Source organism: Anser anser, assembly GCF_964211835.1.
Source record: "Anser anser genome assembly, chromosome: 18".
In the NCBI taxonomy this organism is placed as follows: Eukaryota; Metazoa; Chordata; class Aves; order Anseriformes; family Anatidae; genus Anser; species Anser anser.
The window spans coordinates 10,646,802-10,670,685 of NC_139739.1; the positions used below are offsets into that span (position 1 = coordinate 10,646,802).

Genomic DNA, 23,884 nt, shown 5'->3' on the forward strand with positions numbered 1-23,884 from the left:
GGAAGGTTGAAGTCAGCTGTGATTTCAGCTACAATTATGTACTGTGTGTTTATGTATTTCTAATATATGGGAGCACTGAATCAAAGCATCTAGCATACGAAACACTGGCACTGCAGCAGTGAAGATAAAACAGAAAACAAAGAATGATGTTTGCCCTTAACCACAGTGAACAAGCTGTTGTGCAATCAAGTTTAGGTTGATTTGTTTTAGCCATCACTTATAAATCATGATGGTACAATAAAACAACTTACCTTTGAATTAGCTAAGCCATTAGAAATGTCCAAGTCAAAATACCCAAAAAACATAACATAGTATAGACACTACATTGGTTGAAAATAATTACCTTGGGAGGCACTGTCAAATGACTTGATGAGTGTTTTTACAGTAGGAGTTGGCTCTGAGGAGGTGGATGATCTGCGACTCAGGCCCATTCCCTGTCTCAGAGCTGCCAAATCTCTCTCTACGGCATTCATGTAATTGTATACTCGGCCACGTTCCTCTTCCTGCCTGAAATCGATAATGCAGCCTGTTTAAGGCATTTAAAAAACATCTTAACACGCAAAGTGTTACAAAATCAATACAAATTTGAAGTCAAATTAAAATCTATGGTCAAAAAAATCAGTCATTAACCTAGTTTTCTTTCCACTGTAATTTAGGAATAGATGATCACCCTAAATTACCAATATAAGAGTTCTTACTATTTGTCAGCCAGACAGCTTAAGCACCAGGCAAAAAATCTATCAAATCAATACTCTAAAGCTAAATTTCTGTTCCTCTCAAATACATACACGTGTACATACATACAGATGCATGCATGGAAAAACTGAGGCTTAAAGATTTCACCACATGAAAATAATCAGCTCAGAGGGGAGATTTTTTTTTCCTGCCTGCATAAAGAGAAAACAATTTAAATCAAGAGTAAGGAGATGAGAATAATGTATTTCTGGCATTAATCTCTAGGCAGCATCCAAATCTGTTTTGAAGCAAAACTTTAGAATTTTAGAACAGAATACTTACTGTGGTTATGGTATTCATTGTCACTCACAAGACAAAAAATAGGTTTGAAGCAACCTATTTTCTATAGCCTGAAGTAATTAAACATTGCCTGATTTTTGCTTCAGATCTTGTAACACAATTTCTCACCACCTTCCCTCCAATACAGTAATTATACCATTTTCAATTCCTATGTCAATTGCCTCCTTGTTCTTTGCCTACAGTGATTCAAACATCAAATGTTCTGTGTATGTAGACAAGTAAGGAATGTACTGACTAGAGTCAGCAAGCCAATTGTACCTTCAAAAGTGCAACTGTAACCTCAAAGGTTCATTTTTGAGGAGTAATTGAATAATTACAGTTCTTGCCAAAATGTATTAATATTCACCCTTCTCACTTTGGTGATCCTACTTCAGATAAGAAGGCTTGCAACCATCACTCATCCATTCAGATAATTTTCTACTTTCAGTGTAACCAGTCTGCTCTTCCTATCCCTATCATGTTTTTCCTACACTTTTCTCCTAGCCTACATAGGAAGTAGGATTGGAGGTAAGTATAATGTATCCTATAAATAGCTCAAACAACAAAAAAAAACGTTTAACACATACACATTTTGCAAACATCATTACTGTACTTGTAAGCTATTCAATCTTTAGAGACAATGCAGTCAGGATTACAATGGTGCTGCCCAAGATGTTGCTATTCTATGGAGTTATTGAGGACTAACACTCCTGAAAGACATAGGATTCAGTTTTTAACTAATTATATGACCTAATTCAAGCTGTAATACATCATAATTTGAAACGTTTTATTTAAAAAGTTAATTTTTATACAAAACACCTCTAATTATTCCCAGAAACAATTATCCGTGGAAAGAAAACATTACAAGATGAATGCAGAGAAAGGTTTCTTCTCAGGTAAAGATACAGTTGTATTTTCAATTGCACCAAAAGCCCCGGCTACTAAAAGGAAGTATTAATGATGGTACAGAAAAGCTGACTCTGCTTGTTTTTCATGCTGAGGAAAATTAAATCAGGTCTAGATGTTAACTGGGAAAAATCCTCCATCACAACCTGATTTTACAGAAGTGCCAAACTAAATATTCTTAAAGAAATAGTATACAAAATAAAGAAACAAATATTTTTCTTCTAAGCTTACCTATTTTGACCCCCTGAAAGCCTGTATAAAGCAGCCTGTTGAAATACACATCTTTACAGTGACAGAATTTACAAACGTCCAGAGCCTCAGTAACAGTTAATATATTGGATTTCCAAAACTGTATCCCCTACAAAACAGACAATATCCCTGTTGTCTTATGCATACTTGCGTGACTTTATTTCCTCCAACTCTTTAGTGAGCTTCTCATTTTTTTCCTGAGCTTCATGTAATCGACGCTTTAGGTCCCCTATCTCTTCCTGGGCCTCAGACTTGATATCATTTGCTATAACCACTGCAGTCTGGAGATCGGCTTGGAACTGACGCCATTCTGCCGACTCCTCCTAGAAGTAAATAAAACTTTACAATGAAAGCAGCAGCAAGAATTGTCAAATTAAAGTTATCCATATTATTCATACTTTCCCTCTGCTGTTACAGGAAACAATTTAGAGGATTTATAAAGGCACTCATCTCTGGTATTATGCATAACCTAACTTACAAGTTTCATTGATCAAGTTTTGCTGGAAACTACTTCAAAGGTCATGAATTTCTTTTCTAGAAACAGAGATAATGTTCCTTTATCTTCTCATGCATAGTTTAATGCATATTTGTTTTCTTCACTACGAACATTTTCTCCCAAGCCCAACACCATATTTCTATGGCACAGGATTTTTCAGAATTAGTCTTTAGTCTCTGTAGGTTAGTAAATGTATTCCCCTATGATGCCTTTCTCCTCAGAATTAATTGTATTGGTATTACATCCAACCATACCACTTTTCACAATTTCACATGCAGGTCTTATGACATTTCAAGTTTTTACTTATTGAGTTTTTAGGTTTTAACCTACCCGGAGTCTCCTGTGAAGATTCTTTATCTCTCTTTCCATGTCATGCTTTTGGTCCTGAAGTTTTTTAACTGTATCTGAAAAAAAAGTAAAATTCCCCGTAAGATCTTATTTAAGGATCTATTTACTTAAGAAACAGTAACTGAAACAATCTGTAAATGTTTTTAAAAACTTACAGAATGCATTTTTTATAACCATAGCCATCTGGAGAAAAATCATACGACCAGAAATAATTTGACAGAAGTAGTCAGTAAGTATATACTGCTCTATGACTGGTAGGGAACAGCATAGATCGATTCTTATACAAATACCAGTCTCTTCTCTGTGTGTCAGAACATTAAAATGACAATGCAATAACAAACAGCAAACAAAAACAGTATATACAAGGTAGGTAGATTAACATGGAAGGATCCTAAAACCATGGATATCCAGGGGTTTTTCCTCTTCAACCACAAGCTGCAGATACATTAAGCCTTTTGATTTACAATTTACTCCTCCGCCACAAAGCAGCTGACATAACACCCACTGCTATGCCTTCAACGGGGATAAAATCCTTACATTCTTGTCTATCAAGCTATTGTATGAAGTTGAAACAAGCTATATTTACAGCAAAGGGACAAACAGTCAATGAGATCATGTTATGAAAGAGATGGTCCCTTAAATCTGTCAGCAGCGATACAAAAGGGAATGCAGCTTGATCAGCACCAACCCCTAATGCGGTGTCTGACAGACTGGCAACTGCAATTATTACTCATTTGTTACTTGATTCAATACACAAGAACAGCGTGATTGATTACTCCATTCTTATAACTAAGCAACTAATGAAGAAGAACACAGCATAAATTTCTAATTAGCACGTCACTCCACTGATCCTTGGATTCTAGGGCATTTCATCTCCACAGCATTGTTCAGTTATTTCCAAACGGTAAAAACGATGGGCCAACTGATTAACTGGGGGTTTTAGTTCAGGTTCAAGATCTGCTTAGAACCAAGTTTTTTCACCTTGTATTAGCAATGATCTTTTCACAGTAAGACTGAAGTGTGCCCAACATATACAGACCAATTGACACAGGTTGGGTGTGTGTCTGATTTTCCAAGATGAATCACTTTCCAGTATTTGTACTTGGCTGTCAGGCCTCAGGAAAAGCACCAAATCCAGGGTTTATTCAAAGTCATTGTTCTGCCAATACCCATCAATACCAATATCTTCCCAAGTAAGCCTGTAACTTCAGTACTCCTTGTCTTCTGTCAAAGAGCTTTTCCTAACAATAAAGATGAAGCTGCTGCAGACTAACTGGAAGACAGTAAGCATTTCCAATTGTTCAAATCAAAGGCAACAAACTGATGTACGCTGATATGTACATTCAAGAGCCTCAACTACATTCACAAGAACATTTTAACTTTCGAGTGATGGAATTCCTTCTCGTTTCTTCATTAGAAGAACTTCTTGAACTTTGCCTCAATGGTCCCAACTTCAGAGGCTTTAAATGCCACAGTTGATTTCTTTACAAGAATGATACAAAGCTCAGCTGGCCTGATAACATGATAACCTCTCAGGCTTGCAAAAGCTGAAACACTACAGTTAGACATATGTCTTTACGTATCTCCTTCTTACAAGACTGCCCATTTTAAGATGCATCCAACTGATCTTCAAGTTCTGAAGACAAGCCCAAGAGCAGGCCAACCAAACCACATGCTACCATAATATTCAAGCGGAGCTTTCCAATTTTTAGCTTCTCTCTTTATATACAACTTGGCTGAGCTAAAGTCAGCATTTAGATGCCAGCTTTAGGTCAAACTTACAGAAGTTGCTCCCCCTCCCCAGCATTTTTTCCTTTAAATACATGTTAAAAAAAACACACACTGCAAATTACATAATTTTCAACAGTGGTAGCAAGTCAACATAACCTAAAGAGCTTCCAGTAGCACTTTGAAATGAAATCTAGAGCATGAACATTTTCTCTTTTACAGATAGTTCACAGACAATGTTTTTAAAAATAAAATCTGTACTACTAACAAGAAGCTGCAGCTCGCCTAAAAATAACTACGAACCAGAAACTATAACTGCATTCAGAGTTAAAGCTTATATAATACCATTGTTTTGAGCTTTTGTGAGATATGAAACGCACCATTAAGTTTTAGTATATTTATGCTTTGAAGTAAAACACAATGGTCCGAATATTCTGCAGTTACTATAAACAATACAGAGCATTTGACAGCAGTTGTTAGAAAAAGTCATTCCCCCACCCCAAATCTATCAGAGATTAAAAAAAAATATGACTGGACAGAACTACCAATTAGCAACTGCAAGAATTTGAAACCTAGTGAGAAATTACGACTGAGATAGGTGATTTCACCCTGTCCAGTCTGAACTCCGTTCTTAGCACTGTGCCACCAGTCACAGCCTGAGAACTCCATCAGTCAGAGCAGGCAGAGAGGCAGCAGCCTCTGCACACCTGCTTTATGGTATCCGTCCTTTGTGCATCTTCACAGCCTCCCTAATTCTTCTCTAATATGCACAACCCCATAACACCTGTATGCACTGCAGTTTTCAGTATGGTGGGACAGGTACTTCCCTTCTACCATTATCCAGTGTCCTCCTTTTAAGGAGACAAGAAAGAGGACTGAGATAAAAGGAGAAGTAACTATCGTCTGGAGGTAAGTAAAGAACAAGAGAGCCATTGTGATAAATGAGTAGGATAATCAAAGATAGCAAATACACAAATCAGCAAGCTGCTTATGTTTTACTGCAGGATTCAATTATGTCTGCATTTTAAATCACAGTTTGACAAGTCCTTGCTTTTTAAAAGGTAGCAAAATAACTTACATGAAACGCAGACTACAAGTGTTAAAAACTACAAACTAGGGCTGGAGGCAGGAGGAAGAAATAGGATGCCATCCTAATTTTATAAGGATGCCATAGATAAAGTATCACTGCATACTGTACCTCTTACTAGTTACAGTTAGCAGCTAGAATCCCTCACTACAAGGTGAAAATTAGTATGAACATTCAATTGTTTAATTTCAATAGTCTTTGTAAAAAGAAAGAAGAAAAAAGAAAAGTTACAATATGCAGATATGTTTCTTCGTGTTTTTTTTTTTTTTTTTTTTAAACTTTTACAATATGGAGCAGTTTCACAAAATGACATTACAGTCCCTGATAGGCAATGCCAAATCAATTCATCCTGACACAGACAGATCCACAGAGGCATTTTCAAAGTTTTTGTACTAGCTACTTCGTTTTGCTTTGTACTAGGAGCACAGAAAAGGCTATCCCAGTATTAGGACATCTATATAGAGTTTTATCAGCCTAGCAGTTACTAGGAACTGCAGCTTCCTTACAAAGCAAGAGGCACCAGTCACAAGCATACAGAGGCTCAGGCAATTTGTTTATCCGCTGGGCTTTTGAGCTCACCCCTGTCAGCCAGGAGGTCTATACAGCAAGACAAATGAACATCTGAAGTGTCCAAAGTTAGCCAAAAAAACAATTAAAAACCAACACTCGATTGACCTTTCCAACGTTATGGTAGGAAAGGACAAAATGCCATTTGTAAGAATTTCGTTTCATAACTGTTGTCAAGATCCTTTTCAAAATGAGATATAAAGCATTAAAAACTAATTACGCCAGCCCTACAACAGAACTGCTTATTCACTGACCACTGACCATTTCACTCACCTACCCTTGTCCAAAAAATTTTCTGGCTTAAATACTTATGAATAAAGAGAACCGCTATGTTGAACACAGTGCTAAGAAAACATGCAACAAGTGCTTTCAGGCTTTGGAAGAACCATCTGACAATTGATAAGTTAACCCACAAGCATCAATTTTCTGCAAATCAGGATACAAAGTTTTCCCCACGAATTCGTTTGTTAACTTATTGGAAGAATAAAAGGCTTCCTTTCCACCCCCTTAGTCATCAAAGATGACGAACTGACAGCTTTGCTACCTGACTACTGAAAATTTTCCAAACCACACATGAAAACTTGAGCAACCACGCCACCTAGTGCAGTGCTCAGCCCCCTCCTGCTGCCGTCCTCCCTCCTGTGCCCTCTCCCAGCCCCTCACCACCACCCCAGTACCCCCCGGACCCATCTCCACCACAGGCTGCTTCATCTCAGTGTACTTACAATAATACAGAACATAACGTTTTGTATTTAATGTTAATGTTTCTTTTTTAAGAAATTTAACATTTTAAAGAAATTTAAGATTTTTCTTTTCATGTTAATGTTTCTTTTTTAGATATAACACAGAATCGCTTTGCTTGCAACTCCTAATCCCACCAGTAACAAGTTCAGCTGTGCTGACAGGTCCTGCCGCACGTGGACTGAGCAGGAGCACACTGTGTGCTTTCAATCAGCACAGCCAAAATTCTGCTGTCCTTACCAGAGAGATCACCGTTTTTGCAGGCACACCTATAGTAAGAGCTGAAATGTGGCAACTTCATATTCCAATCACTGTGAAACTTCTTCCTAGCATTTGGAAAGCCGGCAATGAAGCACTCCCTAAGTCACAGCACTGGGGCATTCATTCTGTGTTCTTGCACTACCATGTAGTGTTGATTAGCCACTAAACTGAATGCCAGCTCACCTATGAAGCATCTTACCCCCATTGTAAAGTCTGTCTTCTGGGAATTCTTTGAGTGGTAATTTTCTATCATTGAATACCTGTCACTTATCAGTTGTCTTACCACCACTTTCATTCACCCAGTGACTTTGCCATTAGGCAAACTCTCCCAAATTCTCCCATATTTGCCCCTAGGCAAACGCAAGATTTTGTCATATTTTACAAGTTCACTGCTTAAGAGACTACCACCAAGAAATTCCTGCCCAAGCCTTAACTGAGAACCCATAATAAACAGCGTTTTCAAGCTGTCCAAGAAAGTTGTGGATTTTTTTTCCTCATTTTTTTCCCCTCATTTTTGCTTTTTGTTTAAGTTTAGATTAATACTATTTTTCAGGTGCCATCCTTTCCTATGGCCACTAGATGCCACTCTCCTTCTTGCCTATAACTACGCTGATTTAACCCCTAACCAAATCACACCAGGCTATCAGTCCAGCTGATTTTTCTGAACTATTTCTAGAGAGATGAGTAACAGACTATTGCAATTTTTGCTGAAAAATTCAGCACAGATAGAAGTTCTTCCACCAGCTTTTTACCCTTTTAAGGGAAATATCTGACAGCTATTTTGTGAGTCTGCAGAAACATTCCTACAAGACATCTGTCAAAACCATTTGTCCTACCCCCAAGGCAAAAGCATCTAAAAATTCGGGCTGCCTTGTAATTAAGTATTACTAAGTAAACACCTAAATGTTTACTTGACTGTGGTGCTCTTTCCTGTATGAATGTATTTCAGTTAAGACAAAGAAAAAAAGCAAGTAGAAAAAAACCAAGTGTCCCATCTTTAAGTGTTTGCTACAAAATGACTTCCAATGTCAGAGCTGTTGACCATGCGCCTCAGATCCGGCTCCCAAAAAGGACCTTGCTTTCGTGTTGGCAAAGAAAGGGGGGAAAAAGAGCAGAATAAAAACCTAAACCAATTTTGTAAAGAGAAACAGTGATCGTCTTTCAAGATAAGGAAGTATTGCTTGGGGAAACTATGCTGACAGCCACATGTCTGAAGACACTGGTCTTCAGATGAATAATCAGTTTAGCTTGCTTTAAACACTACCTTTTCTTTGATAGCAGACAAATTTAAAATACTTTCTATGAACATTTCACTCGCTGTGAAAATGAATAATGCTTTGTTTTTTCACTGTCTTATTTAGCATAGCACATATTTGAACCCTGTATTGTGCAAATACAGCTCCCACAGGGTACAGTTGCCCAAGTTCTTGTTTAGATGGAGACTAATTGCAGAATTCCAGCCTGTGGTAGGAATGTCTGAACAGGTCTCAGATCAGAGAGGGAACTAAGGCACAGACAGATAGACAAGTATACAGTAAACATGAATTTCATTACAGGCTCCAACAGTTCCTTCTCCAGTGAGTCAACAGATAATGTCTTATTTTGACTTACTTGAAGTTTGTTAGATTCATTTTTATGTTCACAGATCAATTTCATGACTTGAGCAAACCTATGCAGAAAAAGATGCACAATACATCCCCACTGTCAAGTCAGCTCTGATATTTCCAACTTTCAGGACTTCCATTTATCCATTTCTCAACTAAAGAGATCTTTCTTCAGGTGGGAGAAATCACTTTTAAACATTCTCAAGCTACCTGGTAAATCCTGATATTTGGACACTTGAAAAAGAGAGCATTCTTAAAAAAAATAAATCAATCATCTAGTCTCCAAAATAGACAAGTAGTACACTATTATTAAGCATGAAATTACACGTTCTCCTACCTTGAAAAACACCTTGAAAACAGCATTGTCAGATTACATGTTTCTTCTCATTTCACAGGTTTTTGTTCCCACACCAACTACTACTAGGACTGAAGAAGCAAAGCCAACTTGATTTTTTTTTCTAGCATTATAAGAGCTCTGTAAAGCCCAGTCTGACTTGAATTTAGACATACAAAATACAAGTGAGAATATTTTCACTATTTCAGCATTCTGTTTCATCAGTTCTTAAATTCTCATTTCTCTCACAAGAACGACTCGTAACACTTACTCTCTAAATCAGATATGATGAGATTGTCATGAAGCTTCACAGCACGATGCTGCTCTACTTCATCCTCCAACTCAAAGATAGTTTCTTTCATGTCGCTTCTCTCAGTCTCTTTTTCATCTAGCTCTGTCCGAAGTTTTTCTAGAGTCACATTAAGATCCTCAATTTGTTTTTTGGCTTCTTCTTGGAACACTCTGTATTCATCTTCAACCTGAAAAAGAAATACCCTGTGTCATAACTAAACTGATTGCATTTTAAAACACACTGAATTCTGTAACTAGCATACTTTTTTTTTTTTTTTTTGCAACCATAAGAAGTCCGCTCTTTTGTGCATCTGTTTTAGTGCTTGCTGGATCTGAGAGGATTCATTTTATTACCCTAGTAGCAAGTTTCACATTTGTGTGTATGATGTGTGAGTTGAAGTATTACCAAGAAGAGTCTTAGAAGCCACTGATCTGCTTAATTAAAAACCAAAAAAACAACACACAGGGAAAGGTAGTAGACTTCTTTTCAGAAGCAGCAAGACCGTTTTACCCTGCCTCATGAAACTGTAACTTAAATAACAAGCTGAGATTAGAGTCTCTAACATTCACTCCCATGCCCAACAGGAAAAATTAGGGTCATGCCTTTGGGCAGGTCAACACAGGCAGCAATTTTAATCCACAAAATGCACTACTTTAAATCACCTGTTTTGGTATTTATTTTAATAGCACTACCCAAGTTTAATTATTAAAATTTTATTTTAGTTTTTTAAATCTCAAATTAAGGTTGATTCTAACTGGCTGTTGATCATCATGAGTAACATGTTGATCTGCAACTAACATAAAGCTCAGACATCAAACAAACTTTCTCATCAGGAAGATACACCTTCAAATGCACAAGAAATACGTTTGCTAGATAAAATTAATTTCATTTAAGTCCAAATAGCTGTTCTAGAACTCAAACATTTTCATTCAAAACGCAATTAACATACAAGCTGTTCCTGGACAGATGATTATCAAAAACCTTTATGTATTTGCCATACTTAAGGATCAGTTAAAAGCTTATGTATTTTTTTTCAATTAAAACTAAAACCTTTATTTAGTAAATTAAATTACATTTGGTGAAATACCTGTCTCCCTCAATTAGTCATTTCTCCTTTAGAAAAAGACAATACTTCTCCGCCTTCTTTATCCTTAGTTTATTCTAAGTTAACTGAACCAACCTGAATAAGCTGAAACATTAAAATATTATCTGTATATCTGTGAAAGGCTCTACAAGTCATCAATAGCTGGGTTACCACCTCAAAGCTTTACTCCAGCCACCCTCTCAGTAACATCCACCAGTTTGGCACCAACTCCTTGAAACTCTTGCAAAAGGCATGCAATTTAAGCACAAAATTCAAACAGTATTTAAGATAATGTACAAGTTTGACCCTGGACATAAGTATTGGTGTTTAAATACAGGTATTTTAAAAAGTAACGAAGCAGTTACGCTGTTGCTGAATGCACCCATGCACTTTTTTTTTTTTAAAGCCTTCAGCATTTTTTATTATAAAAGTTAAGAAAGTCACTAATCCTAACCATACCATAATCTGATTAACCTTGTCACTAATCCTTTACTTCTGAAGGAACTACAATGTTCAACAGTAAGAGTCATGATATACAGGTGATGTTAAAGCACAGGATGTAAACCCTACCTTAGCAATGGCATCTTGCAACCGGTTGGCATCATTGCGAGTATGTGCCAGCTCTTCTTGCAGGCTGCTGGCCAGTGTCTCTGCTTTTTCTTTATCCAGCCTGACACTCTCCAGCAAATCTTGTATATCTGATTTATCTCCAGAGTTGTGTATAGAATACAGCTCAGCCACTTTCTGCTTTTCATGCTCTAACTGAGCTTTCAGCCTGTTCATCTCAATCTGGTCACTGGCTACTGTGGCTTTGTACTCCTCTAAGGTAGATGCTATTGCTGTTTTGCTTTTCTGCTCTGACTCAATAATCCGTTCCATGTGGTGATTTCGTTCTTTTAATGCCCCTATCATTTCTTGGGCCTCCTTGTTGTCTTGTTCTGCCATCTTCAATGTGTTGCTCAAGTGCTGCTGAACACCTAGCAGCTGCTCTCGTTCAAAGCGTGCATTCTCTGCGAGGTCCATGTAACGTTGCTCTAACTCCATGTAGCGACCGCTTTTCATATCTTCATCAATTACATATGAAATATGGTGTTCATCTAACAGGGACCGAAAATACTCAATCTGACGGCTGAAGTGTTCTAACTTGTCGCTTTGCTGGCACAAAGATTCCATAAGGATTACTTTTTCCTCTCCCAGTCTTTCATTCTCACTGTTTAGCTCTTGTGTTATTTGTTGCAAATCTGCAAGCTCTTGAAGCGTGGCTTGGAGCTCTTCAGCTGTACTGTGTTGGTTCTCCTCCATCTGATGTATCCGTTCTGTCAGACAAGCTACGGACACTTCACTCGCATTGCCACTGCTTCCTTTCCTAGATCTTTCTATGCTTGGTACACCTTCAGACTCTGACGATGACGGCGCATCTAAGGCATCATCGCTTGATGTCAGTGGCTGATAAACTTCACTGCACTCACTGTCTAAATTATCCATGGAGTTACTATGTTGATTGTCCATCAAAGTGTTTTCATCCTGACTCAACAAGTCTTCCATTGATCCAGGGGCAGAACCTTCCACTGAAGACGTCAGAGTGCCACCGCCATCGCTGTGGTTGCCAGCTGTAATCTCAGGACTCAAAGACTGATAGCCAAAGAGTTTCTCAGAGTTGTCCAGCCTTTGTTCCAAAGAAAAGCCTAATGCATTCAGTCTGTCTTTTAACATTCGATTCTCATTCTTCAGCTGGTTGAGCTCTTCTCGGATGGCAGTGTTTTGTTCCTGTAACTGTAGCAACGTAGACTCTACATCAGTTGGCTGATGGACAACAATGGCCTCTTTTTCTTCAGATTTTTCATCACCTTCAACTTGATCTTCATTAAGTCCCAGCTGGGCACGCATGTCCCTTAGTTCATTCCTCAGGTGCAAGATTTCCACATCTTTAGTTTTTGCTAATGTCAGAAGATCGTTCACCTTTGCTTCCAATGCAGCTTTGTCACTGATTTGATTGTCTGATTTGGACTTACTCATTCGAATATCCGATTCTGGATTGGTGCGACTACGGGAACGTTTTGCCAGTACCGTATCATTGGTCCCCTGTCCAGTCAAAGGTAATTTTTTACTCTGGCTTAAACGGGAACGATCACGTATTCTCTCTCTAGAAGAGCTGGATTCTTTATTTCCAGATGAAGTGCTACGCTTAGTTGTGGAACTTGTACCTGTACGTTTTTTGAAAGTTAGGAACATTCATTTAAAATGTAGCACTGTAACGGGAGACTCTGTATTTTGTATCAGCTCTACAATGGCTGTTTTTTTAAACCATGCTGGCAAACATACTCCATAAAATAAATTTACAGTTAACATTTAAATGATCTTACTTATGAATCAATGCAGTTGTATTTTAATTGATGCACGCTTTTCCAGTTGCTGTATCTTACCAATATTTTGAAAATGAGTCACATCTTAGTTTAACTGTAAGAGTTGCTAGGTTTTTTTGTTTTCAAAAGTTTCTAACAAATTGTACAAAAACTACAGCGGTGCTATGCCTGAAAGTTCAAGTTTTTCTCTTTTCAGTAGATTTGAATGCAAGCTTTTAAGAGATGAATTGTTTACTGTGATTCCCCAAATTAAAAGATTTTTTTCATCACATTTCATACAGACAAGTATGAATTACTGTTACGTTTGTTTCCAGATGATTTATAGCTTTGCAAGCATTATTGAATCCAAAACACAGCAACAGAAAGCAAGACATATTTCATCTGTATTGGTAATATACTAAATAACCGTACCTTTCTGAACAGTTTATCAAAGATCTCTATTTTTTACAAAAACAATCAAGAATGTTCAAAACGTTGACTGTAACGAACAATCACATCTTAAAATTGTAATGCCTGTGCCATGGATTTATTTTTTTTTTAGACAAATTAAACTATAATTCTTTAGATTAATTACATTGTCTGGTATTATACAGTAGTTACATAATCAGTACTAAAAAAAATTAAAAGGAGCAGCCTCCAAAGACGCAATTACAATATTACAAAACAGGAAAAAGCCAACAGGATCAAAGCCAAAGCAGAGAACGTATTTGATTTGACCACAGCCTTACCAACTACTCCATTAGGCAGTCTGGATCCACACTACACAGCAGGAAAATAAAAATCTACCCAACTACTGTCTTTAAGGACCGATATATCCATTTACCTGCAACTGTTTTAGGCTTATTTTCCAGACTGTTCATGGTTGTCCCTGCAGCTGAAGACACTGTTGATACACAAGTGCTCTTCTTTGCCTTGACACCATTGGTCATTGTCACTCCGCCGCCACCAGCCATCCCTGCTAAGAGGTCATCGTTACTCTTAGTCTGAAAGAAAGGCAAGATGTGGCTTTAAGACAGCTGGCAGAGAAGTCTGCATAGCCAACATTTCTCCTGGTAAAGATTCCACAAGTTTAACAAGTACATATTTGACTAGTCCTGTGTCTAGTTGAGTATGGTGAAGTGTAGATGCGCTGCACAGTACGGGAGTTGAAATTGAATTTCAACTACTTACATACGATTGACCATAGAAACTGCCTCCCCTCTCCCAGACAGAGGGAATGATTAATGTTTTAATACCAAGGTGAAAAAACAATAATGAAATCACAGTAATAACGCAGCCTAACACTTCTGAACTTTGACTGAAAGGTTCCTTAATTATAAAAATGAACACTATTTTTAGGCAATTAATACAGCAAATACCAGGAAGTAACCATAATGTCCTTCAAGAGAGTATGATCAAGCATCTTCTGGTGGACAAGTTCAGAACAAAAACCAAACCAAACAGAAATCAATCCAAGATTAATAAAATACCATTTCTAGCTCAAAATGCTAAGCTACAAACCACCAGAAACAAGGACAGTATTCGGCGGGGAGGGAAGGGAAGAGCCACCCTCACCACATATCCTTGCCTTGTTTTCATGCTCCTTACTAGGCACTCTTAGAGACAGGATGTTTGGTTGATGAACTTTTTGTCTGACCTCCCAACATCATTCCTGAAACTACTGTTAGCCACAAAAGCTGCCTGGAATGTGACAAGAGTAAGCAAAGGGACCTCAAGAGCCAGATTCCCAAACAGAGAACACATCTTTCACTGTAAAGCAAACTCTAAAAACTCTAAGTTCCTAAGTACGAATTGGCAGACTGTACCACTCTTTAAAATGCAATTTGTTAAATGGAGAAACAATCAAAATATGCTAAACATTCTTCCCATCATAAGGACAAAAAAGTTAAAAGAAAGCATCTGTGTTAGAAGCATTCCCTGAGTGACTGTATTATTCAGCTGGATAAAACATTTGAAGTCTCAGAGCCCAACTAAAAAGTAGTGCTCAGGACCTAACCAGTTGCTTTACATAATGGCTTACAAATTCTGCAGGCTTGTAACTTCTAGCTTACATACATATTTATATTAAAGACTATATGCCAGACATTATGACTTTATACATTAAGAAAGAAGTTACACGGTTAAAACCAATGTTGCATCTCAAACCATTCTACAGCTTTTTACAGCTGAGTTACAGCTGAGGATTTGAGAACAGTTAGCAACATTGATCACAGCAATGTGCAAAGGTCATGGATGGGATCTGTGCCATTTACAAAGAGCAGCTGCAAAACAAAGGGGAGCTTGGGAAGATAATGTATTTGTTCTGCATGCAGCCATTAGAAATACGGATAATCATCAGACAGAAGCAGGTATCAGTAAGGGTAAAATCTGCTAGGACAAAGGTGTTTTTATTAAATCATGTAGGATGTGATATAGCCCTCTGAAGTGGATCATGAAAGGCTGGAGGAAAACATATCACTCCAAAACTGTATTTTGATGTGCATTTAAAATGCCTTTCTGCTACAAAAGAGCCACTGTTGTTCCATTCTGCTTTTCTCCTTGCGCTGCCACATGGCACTGCGTAAGCCGAAGCCTTTCCAAAGGGCTCCCTCTGCCCAGGAGCCCGATTGCCGCCGGAGCCCCGAGGTCGCACCCTGCAGACCGGCAGCTCGAAGTCAGGAGGATGGAACTGCTGCAGGGCTACCAGGTCAGCAAAGCAGGCTCTGCGGGCAGCAGGGGGGAGCGAACACAAACTGTCACCAGCTGGCAATCCCGTAACCTGTAATCCAATCAGACATATCTAATCTAAACTTCATTTTCTGGGTGTGGGGACAGGAAGAAAACCATTTTGTGATGCAACTGTCACCTAGAACAGTGTATTACAGAAAGACATAGATTGGTGCCTTTTCCAATTTTCTACTGAATCTGACATCAGTCGGCAAACAAGAGAGTTCAAGCGATGAGCTGTCAGCCCTTTTACCTTGTTAAAAGAGTGGGGAAATTAGATTAAGGCTTTAGACGCTTATAGTACATGTTATCAAGCCAAATTGGTCAAGATATGACTCAGCTTGAAGAAAGAAAACAGTATATAAAACACACGCTTTCTGACATTAGTCACCTCCAGTCCTTGCTGAGCAATGGCATTTAAGACAGCCCTTCTTCTGCCTTAGCCATACCCCATCTCTAGCCTAGGTTGGAAGGCACAGCCTCCTCCGCAGCCAGTTCGTAAACAGTTTCTCAAACCTGTAACACTACACTCTTGGCAGAGAAAACTATTTAGCAAAGCTCTGGAAAACTTACAAACCAGCAGCTCTCTTCTGTACACTCATAAGAGCAACTGTGCTTGACTTTAGAAATCAAAGTGTTTTTATAGTATTTTTATTGGAACGGAAATCAATGTCACATGCTTATCAAACAGTTTATTCTCAAGGAAGAACAGTTTCTCCCACTTACGGAAAACATTGCAATCCTACTTAGCAATAAAAACCCTTCTTTAAAAATCTGAAAAATTAGAAAATATTATTAGAAGTGCTCATCTAGACATATGCTGATTTTCTGTATAAAAAGTAAACCCCTTGTAATTATAAAATTAATATACCATTTTCCCTCCACAACTTTATTCTTTTAATACAATGAAACTTGAATGGTCACCTCTATTAATTCATTTCATGCTAGTTTCTCAACATGTATATACTATTTACTGCACCTCATTCAAATCCCATATATACATATATACGTATATAATTGTTCCTACGTGGGATTTTCTTTGATGCTCACTGTTGCTGTATTTGAGGGCTTCAAACAGTAAACTTCACAACAATCTGTAATTAAGTTACTGCATTTTTCAAACAGAATACTGAAGCCTAGACAGAGGAATACTGAAAACACATTCTAATTTTTAATATTCAAATGTCCATGTCCAAACCCTGACTCCTCAGGGACACTGGATTTTGCAGTTCATTTGCATGAAGTACAGTGGCTAATTAGTTTTGTTAGCATGATCACAAGCTCATTAGCTAAAAAAGCCTAAAAATACTGATCTTAAAAATAAGAATACATTGTTATTTGCCCAAAGTATTTTCTGACAGATTAAAAACTAGAAGTGGCTGGCAGTTAACCTTCTGCTGTAATGACACATGTGGGGAGGTGCTGAGCATCTACCAAAGTCTTGGGCAAACCAACACTAACTGCAACTAGCTTCTGAAATAGTTCCTTGATACATAACCAGGCATTAATATATATACAGGCACTGCAAAGCAGACAGACCAACCCCTGGAACAGTATTCAGCTGTATTAGAAGGGTAGGTCTCACATTTCTTCCTGTACTCACTGTCCACACACTCCGGAAACTTCCCAGAAAAGGATAAATCTATGGAACAACTCAAAGCTAAAAGGTCCCCCCACAGCTAAACACCTGCCTATGGATGAATCATGAAGGAGACAGAAAAAAAACATGCTGTAATTAGAAAGTCATTTTCAATTGCAAAGCATTATTACTGACTGAATTGAAGGTTGGTATAGTATCGTACCCATGTATTTCTATTTCTTAACAGCTACAGCTACCTTTCATTCAAAAACCAAAGTTTTTGTGTATCTCTATGCACATGTACTTTGGGTATTGAATTAAGTTACTGATTATCTACTGCCAGCCATGTTTCTCCCTCCCCTCCATGAGATGATAAATTAAATTTATAAAACACACACTAACTCATCACGTCTAAGAGAAGATCCTAAAAGCTTCTATGACAAAAACAATATGCCAAAAGCTTAATTGACAAGATCAAATATTGAGCTATGTGAAAAATGATTTTAAAAATAATACAACTGGTTATTGACATTTCTTTCAAGCCAGGAATTATACATGTGATTTGACAGTACCTATAAGCCCCAAAACATAAGCAACTAACTTTGTTGTGTAAGTACAGAACACTCAAAGGAGATAAAGTCGTCATTAAGTCACACAGCTGGCACAACAGCAGCTTAACATGTAAAAGAAATCCAACTGTATGAGTAAGCCTGGCTGTAACACAAAGCAGAGATAAGTCTTAGTAATTAAGGGAAAATTTTTTATTGTACCTCAAACATACAATAGTCATAAATTCTAATCCAACATCCAAGCATTGCCAGAAGTGTTACTAATATAAGAAGTGAAATTGTGAAAGCATACTGGGTCAAATTTCTGTAGTGTTAGATCATCCTCCTCCTTTACCTCACCGAGAGGTATCACATAAACCCAGTAAGTACACTACACAGCATTTTTGCTTCCGTATTCTTTGGGAGATTTCTAGAAATGCAAAATGAATAGTGTCATCAACCATCAAAAGATGATTTCATGTTCAGCAAAATTGGATGGCAGGGGTAGAAGGGGGACACAGGGAGAAAAATCTAGCCAAAACCTGGCTTGCGAGTTCATCAGCTGCAATATAAACCACCATTAACGATAACAGAGAAGCAAGACTGTAAGAAAGGGACACACCTTTTGACTTTGGTAACTCTGCATAGCTATTACAGAGAGACCTCAATTATTACCACTTCTTTAATTCTAGGTCTTGCCAGTTATTTATATAGCCTATCTGCCTTTCTGTAGCTGATAGAGGCTCCGGCCCCAGTTGCAGACACCAGCCCTTCTGCTCGTCCTGTTGGCTCTCTCCAGGGCAGCAGAACTGCCATAGCTCTGCACGCTGGGCTGCAGAAGGGCAGGAGGAGGTGAGTCCAGCCACGTTTCCCTGCCAGGAGCAGGGGGCAGACCAGGCAGGCTCATAACATCATCCAACCCAGTGGTGTGTGCTCCCAGGTTAAAAACAAAACAGAACAAAACAAAACAAAAAAAAACAGCACACCTTGGTTTGTCTTATTTTATTTGGCTGTTGAAAACCATATGCTCCTAAATCCACTGCCCTGTTTTGGTAATATAAGAGAAAACCTCTACCTTTGAACCTGTTCTAGGAGCAAGAACCAACTTGTGCAAATCGAGCCCAAGCATTACTTCTCACAAAGAAAGCCCAAAACAGCTAGAAGAATGCAGCTGCGCTGACCTGACACGGATCACCGAAGTCAAGAAGTTTCTCATGTTAAATACCTCATTAGTTCTTTTTTCAGAATTAGTACATAGCTCTTATCAAATCCCATTAGTCACAGACACACCATTCAAGCATAACACGACACCACTAATAACGCTCATCTGAATGCAACTTCCACTCTGCTCCTTTTGCAGAACGACTAAGTTGTGCGAAGTATATTGCGTTCCATCATTGTATCACACATTGCAATGTGAAAAATACAGCACCAACGCCACACAAGATCCTATCACCCTGCCCAGTGCTGTGTAGCTAGCCAAATTCCCTCCAGTTACCTGTGTAACAAATCTCTAGCTTAAGTTGCGCTGAAGACATGCCTTAAAATTCTACTCTTAACTCTTTATCATCAAAACTACAAATTACCAGAATGTTCTATTAGTTATTACCTTCAAAAGGGATGCTGATGTCCCGGTTTTGGAGAGTTTTGTTACTGCAGACAATGAGGAGCCGTTCTCTGGTTTGTTTTTTTCAGTTGTTTGAGTTTTATTTACTCCAGGCACTTTGGGCACTGAGCCAACACTCCTGCTTGCTTTCTTCATTCTGGGCTGTCTGTTTATGATGCATTTACAAACAAATCTGCAAACAGAAAGAAGTGTTAAATATAAAACACATACAAAATGCAACATAGTTTTATAACACTAAGTTCAGAATAGCAGTAAGGACCACAGACTAGAGCCAAACAGCATATGTATGTGACTGACCAACATTTTTTTTTATTGTTGTTGTGGGTTTTTTTTTGCCTTTTTAAAAAAGGATCTTTTTTTGAAATTTTATTTCATTTTTTTCTAGTTCTTTCCATAAATGGCACTGAACCAAGTATATTTTATAAGTGACCCGTGTTACTAAGCTCGCTCGTTAGCTAGCAAAAGCAAGGCTTATTAGGGCTGCAACGTTCCTTATTTCTGGCTGTGGGAAAGAAAATACCGTGGGAGCATTCAGGCAACAGACTGACTACCAACAACACTGGATCTGAGAAAAGATTACCAGCAGCTTGATAACTAAAGTACTGAGAGAGTAACAGCAGTTGCAGAGAACGGTGTTATATAGAAACTAAAAGATGAAAAACTCAGATTCCCTGAAATCAATTATTATTAGCAGTCACGTTAATAAACACATAGGAGTTCATGTGTATTGAATTCAAAATTTAATACTATTCAGATGATCATGAGGGCTCTCTCCAAGAAGAAACCAGAAGGAACCCAGCGTGGTCCGCAGTCAGGTCACTTGCGTGCCTTTGCCTCCTTGCCTTCAAGTGTTCTGCAGCAGCAGACAACTGTCGATGCCGGCATTCCAGCCATGACGAAATAAACTAAAGCACCAAAACCAAAGCTGACTTTACACAAACTTGGAGCAGCTGCAGCAGACACGAACAGGGCAGTTGTCCCAGTAACTGCTAGTTCCGGAAGGCAGCCGAAGGAACGGCAGAGGAGCTGGCAGCCATAGCTTGAAGCACGGACTACAAAAAGGACTGGACACATCAGGCTCTTCTTCCCTCTTGCAAGAGTGGGACAGCTGGCAGCTGCCTTCTTCATCTCCCCGCTGCCAGAAGGCAGAGGATGGAAGATTAAGAGAGGAAACTTCCACTCCCCTTTCAGTCTGACAGACCCTGAATGGAAGCAAGTGATCCAGTTTCTCTGAGCCCCATATCCTGTGGCTGATTAGAAACACAAAACACATCTAGCTCTTTCCATCTCTTAAAAAGTGAAGCATTTTGAAAGCATGAAAAACAGCCTGATGACTGAGTGCAGGAGAAGTGCTCCACGAACACGGTGATCAGGACTAATTCATTATGCTAAGATAATTACACTGCACATGCTCCTCCCTCCCCAGCACCACCTCAGCTGCAGGCAGGCATATTTTAAGCCTGACTTTTCTCAAAGTCAGTAAAACTCCAGCTTTGCATCTTCAGGCCCCTACGTGCCATTAACACAAGCAACAAGAAGTCTCATTTTAAGGCACTGAAAATATTTGTTTATAGCTTACAGACTCCCTTTAGCTCTGAAAGCTGGCATGAACCAACACAGAGGACTTTGTCTGCTGCTGTAATTTCATCATCAGAATGTCAAAAATGCACCAGTCCTGCCATCCTGCTACTGGTAACCAGAACGCCTTCGCAGAAGATTAAATAACAGAGATTATTTGAAATGAGACACTCTAAAAAAGCACCGCTATACACAAATATTTCTACAGAAGCTAATATTTATAGGTAAGTTGCATTACAAGTGTAAGTTGCACTTACATTTCTTGCCTTTTTCATCTTTAAGAGTCGAAAACTTACATGTGCTTTTGATCTTAGTCAATTGAGAATTAGAATTGGAAAGACCAAAGAGGATGGCGAGTTCAGTAAAACCGGCACCATTACTAACAATGAAGGGTATTTTTAATGCTCTACAGACTACATATAAACAATTGCCCATAGCACACTTGAGAAATAATTGAAAAAAATTCAGTGCACAGCTTGTTGTGAAGCTGACCGCACTTAAAAAAAAAAAAAAGTTACTTCAAAGAAAAAAACCTGCATAGAAGCAGGAAATCAGAGCCCTCGCTTTCGGGCAGCCCTGAGAGCTGGCAGAGCAGTGCCACAGCGGAGGGGGGGCACTCAGATGGTAGAAGAGGCTTGGCCGGGGCTGGGCACAGGGTCACAGAACAGCCTGGGCTGGAAGGGACCTGCAAGGGACCTGCCACAGGCAGGGATGTGACCCACCCGGTCAGTGGCATCCAGCGGTTTAACTCACCAGCATCCAGTGATGTCACCCAGAGCAAAGCAATTTAAATAAGTGAAACTGAACAGAGTAACTAAGTGTAATCCTAATGTTTCACCACAGTGTTAAAATAGCCATTAAATATCCCAAACTCTGACACGAAAAAACTTGTGATTACTGAAACTCAAACTTGGAAGACACTAGAGGACAAGGAGGGTCAGTACCCCTGCCCCTCTGTTTCTGCCAGAGAACTGAGCTCCTATAGTTACTTCCTTACTGAAAGACAACTTTGTAATTATAGCTGAGTAACTGCAAAAAAGAATGAAATGAGTCCAGACCCTTACCCTCGAATAGGGACAAGGCATCAATTAGTATGACAGATTCTAAAAGCGTTTGCTCACTCAGGCTCCTAAGTGAACGTGTGACCTCCTGGTGCAAACTTCTCCCATCCCTCCTTCTCCACGAAGGAAAAAAAGGAAGGGTTTCAGTACTGAAAGCAAATACACCAATGTTGTTGAACTGTAAGGGAGAGAAGCCCTGCTTCACCCCATTTCTCAAAAGCCCTAAGCAGCACTGCAGGCAAAGACCACCTTCACGCTCCCAAAGAAGAAAGCGTTGTTTGGAAAGCACAGCATTAAGAACCAGCAGCAGATCTGGCTATCAGCACAGAGCAGTTGTCCAACGCTACATTTAAAATAAGAAATAAAACGCTCACCACCAAACTCAAATTTTCTGAAGATTACCACACAACACTAATAATTCAGATCAGAGCTAAAATACTATTTCACTGTTGTTTTAAAGAGCCAGTACTGCATACAGACCTGCAGCCTGTAACATGCCCTAGGGAGAGAGGAGGAGAGACTTCCTTTGCCTTTACACATGCTCCCTCCCACCTCTAAAAAACAAACACACAACCACCACTACCCAAAAACAAGAATGCAAAGGTTTAAGACTAGAAAGCTGCAGTGGCATTAAGACCTGCATCTCCACGGGAGTCCTGAGAGACTTGGGGGAGCGCACCTCACCGCACCGCTAACCGAAATACCGATCCATCAGCAGACACGAGACGTTTCTGTGACACATTTGATTAACGCTGCCATTACAATACCAATTACGGAATTAATCGGGCTGGAAAAGAGCCAAAACAAGCCCAAACTATCAGACAGAAAGACTGCATTCCTGAGCTGCAGTGTAACCGTTGCCTCTAACCTGTATCCTTTCCCGGAGGTCTCTCTTTCCACAGCACACATCGCAGAGGACACGGCAGCCGAGCTGGCTCAGGAGCGTGCTCCCATTGCTCTGGCGAGGCATGGGAAAGCAGCCCTACGTTTTATACCGAGAGCAGCACGGCTCCATAAATAATAATTTGAAAGTGTTTTGCCCAATGGCACAGCTCTGCTCTTCCCTGTAAGCTGATCTGAGGCAGCCTCCCCAGCGACGCCAAGTGCTGTCGGGGTTACTCTTACGCATGCCCGGGGTTTTCAGCAACACCAGCGCTGGAGGTGGTGGCAGGGGTGATTTCTTCCTGGGACCATTTCAACCTCATCCATTATTTAATAAGCTTATTTATGCAAATCTTGTTGTCACAAAGATAAGGCTTAATTACAACAGAAAAATAAGTTTCCCGTGCCTGTAAGGTGAGAGAGCATTAAGCAGTACCAGCCTCTTGCCACTCACTGAAAATGCTTCATCAAGAGGCATCAAGCAGTTTTATCTATCAAAAAACTCTGATTTACTAAGAAAATGGTAAATAATCTCAGAATCTCCTTCAAAAATTCCATAAAACTACAGACAAGCAATCCACAAATTTGAGGATAACAAGCCTTTTTGGAAAAAATGAAGAACAAAACAGATATCCAAAATGCAGAGGAAAATATGTATCTTCAAACCCAAGAGCAGCAGACTCAATATACTCACTCTCTGCTTGTACAAATTCTTTGGTTTTGATGTATTTAGGCTGACAACTTTTGCCCAAATAATTAGGGAATGACATTTTTAGGCCACTTCCACAGTCCCAAAAGGCAGAAATGTGAAGAAAAGATTGTGCAATAT

The 23,884-nt window shown here is 39.1% G+C and overlaps 1 protein-coding gene across 2 annotated transcripts in view; it reads right to left on the reverse strand.

Moving 5' to 3' along the window:
• The window catches only part of SPECC1L (sperm antigen with calponin homology and coiled-coil domains 1 like), a 70,043-nt gene that overhangs the window by 37,472 nt on the left and 8,687 nt on the right, over nt 1–23,884 (reverse strand). For both annotated transcript variants that reach the window (XM_083803850.1, XM_083803851.1), the window contains exons 2-8: nt 19,517–19,706; nt 13,898–14,057; nt 11,282–12,915; nt 9,607–9,814; nt 2,996–3,069; nt 2,317–2,492; nt 344–507 (exon numbers count right to left, since the gene is read on the reverse strand). In XM_083803850.1, coding sequence (XP_083659976.1) covers nt 344–507; nt 2,317–2,492; nt 2,996–3,069; nt 9,607–9,814; nt 11,282–12,915; nt 13,898–14,057; nt 19,517–19,669 — 2,569 coding nt within the window. In that variant the 5' untranslated portion in view covers nt 19,670–19,706. The remainder of the gene's footprint in view (nt 1–343; nt 508–2,316; nt 2,493–2,995; nt 3,070–9,606; nt 9,815–11,281; nt 12,916–13,897; nt 14,058–19,516; nt 19,707–23,884) is intronic.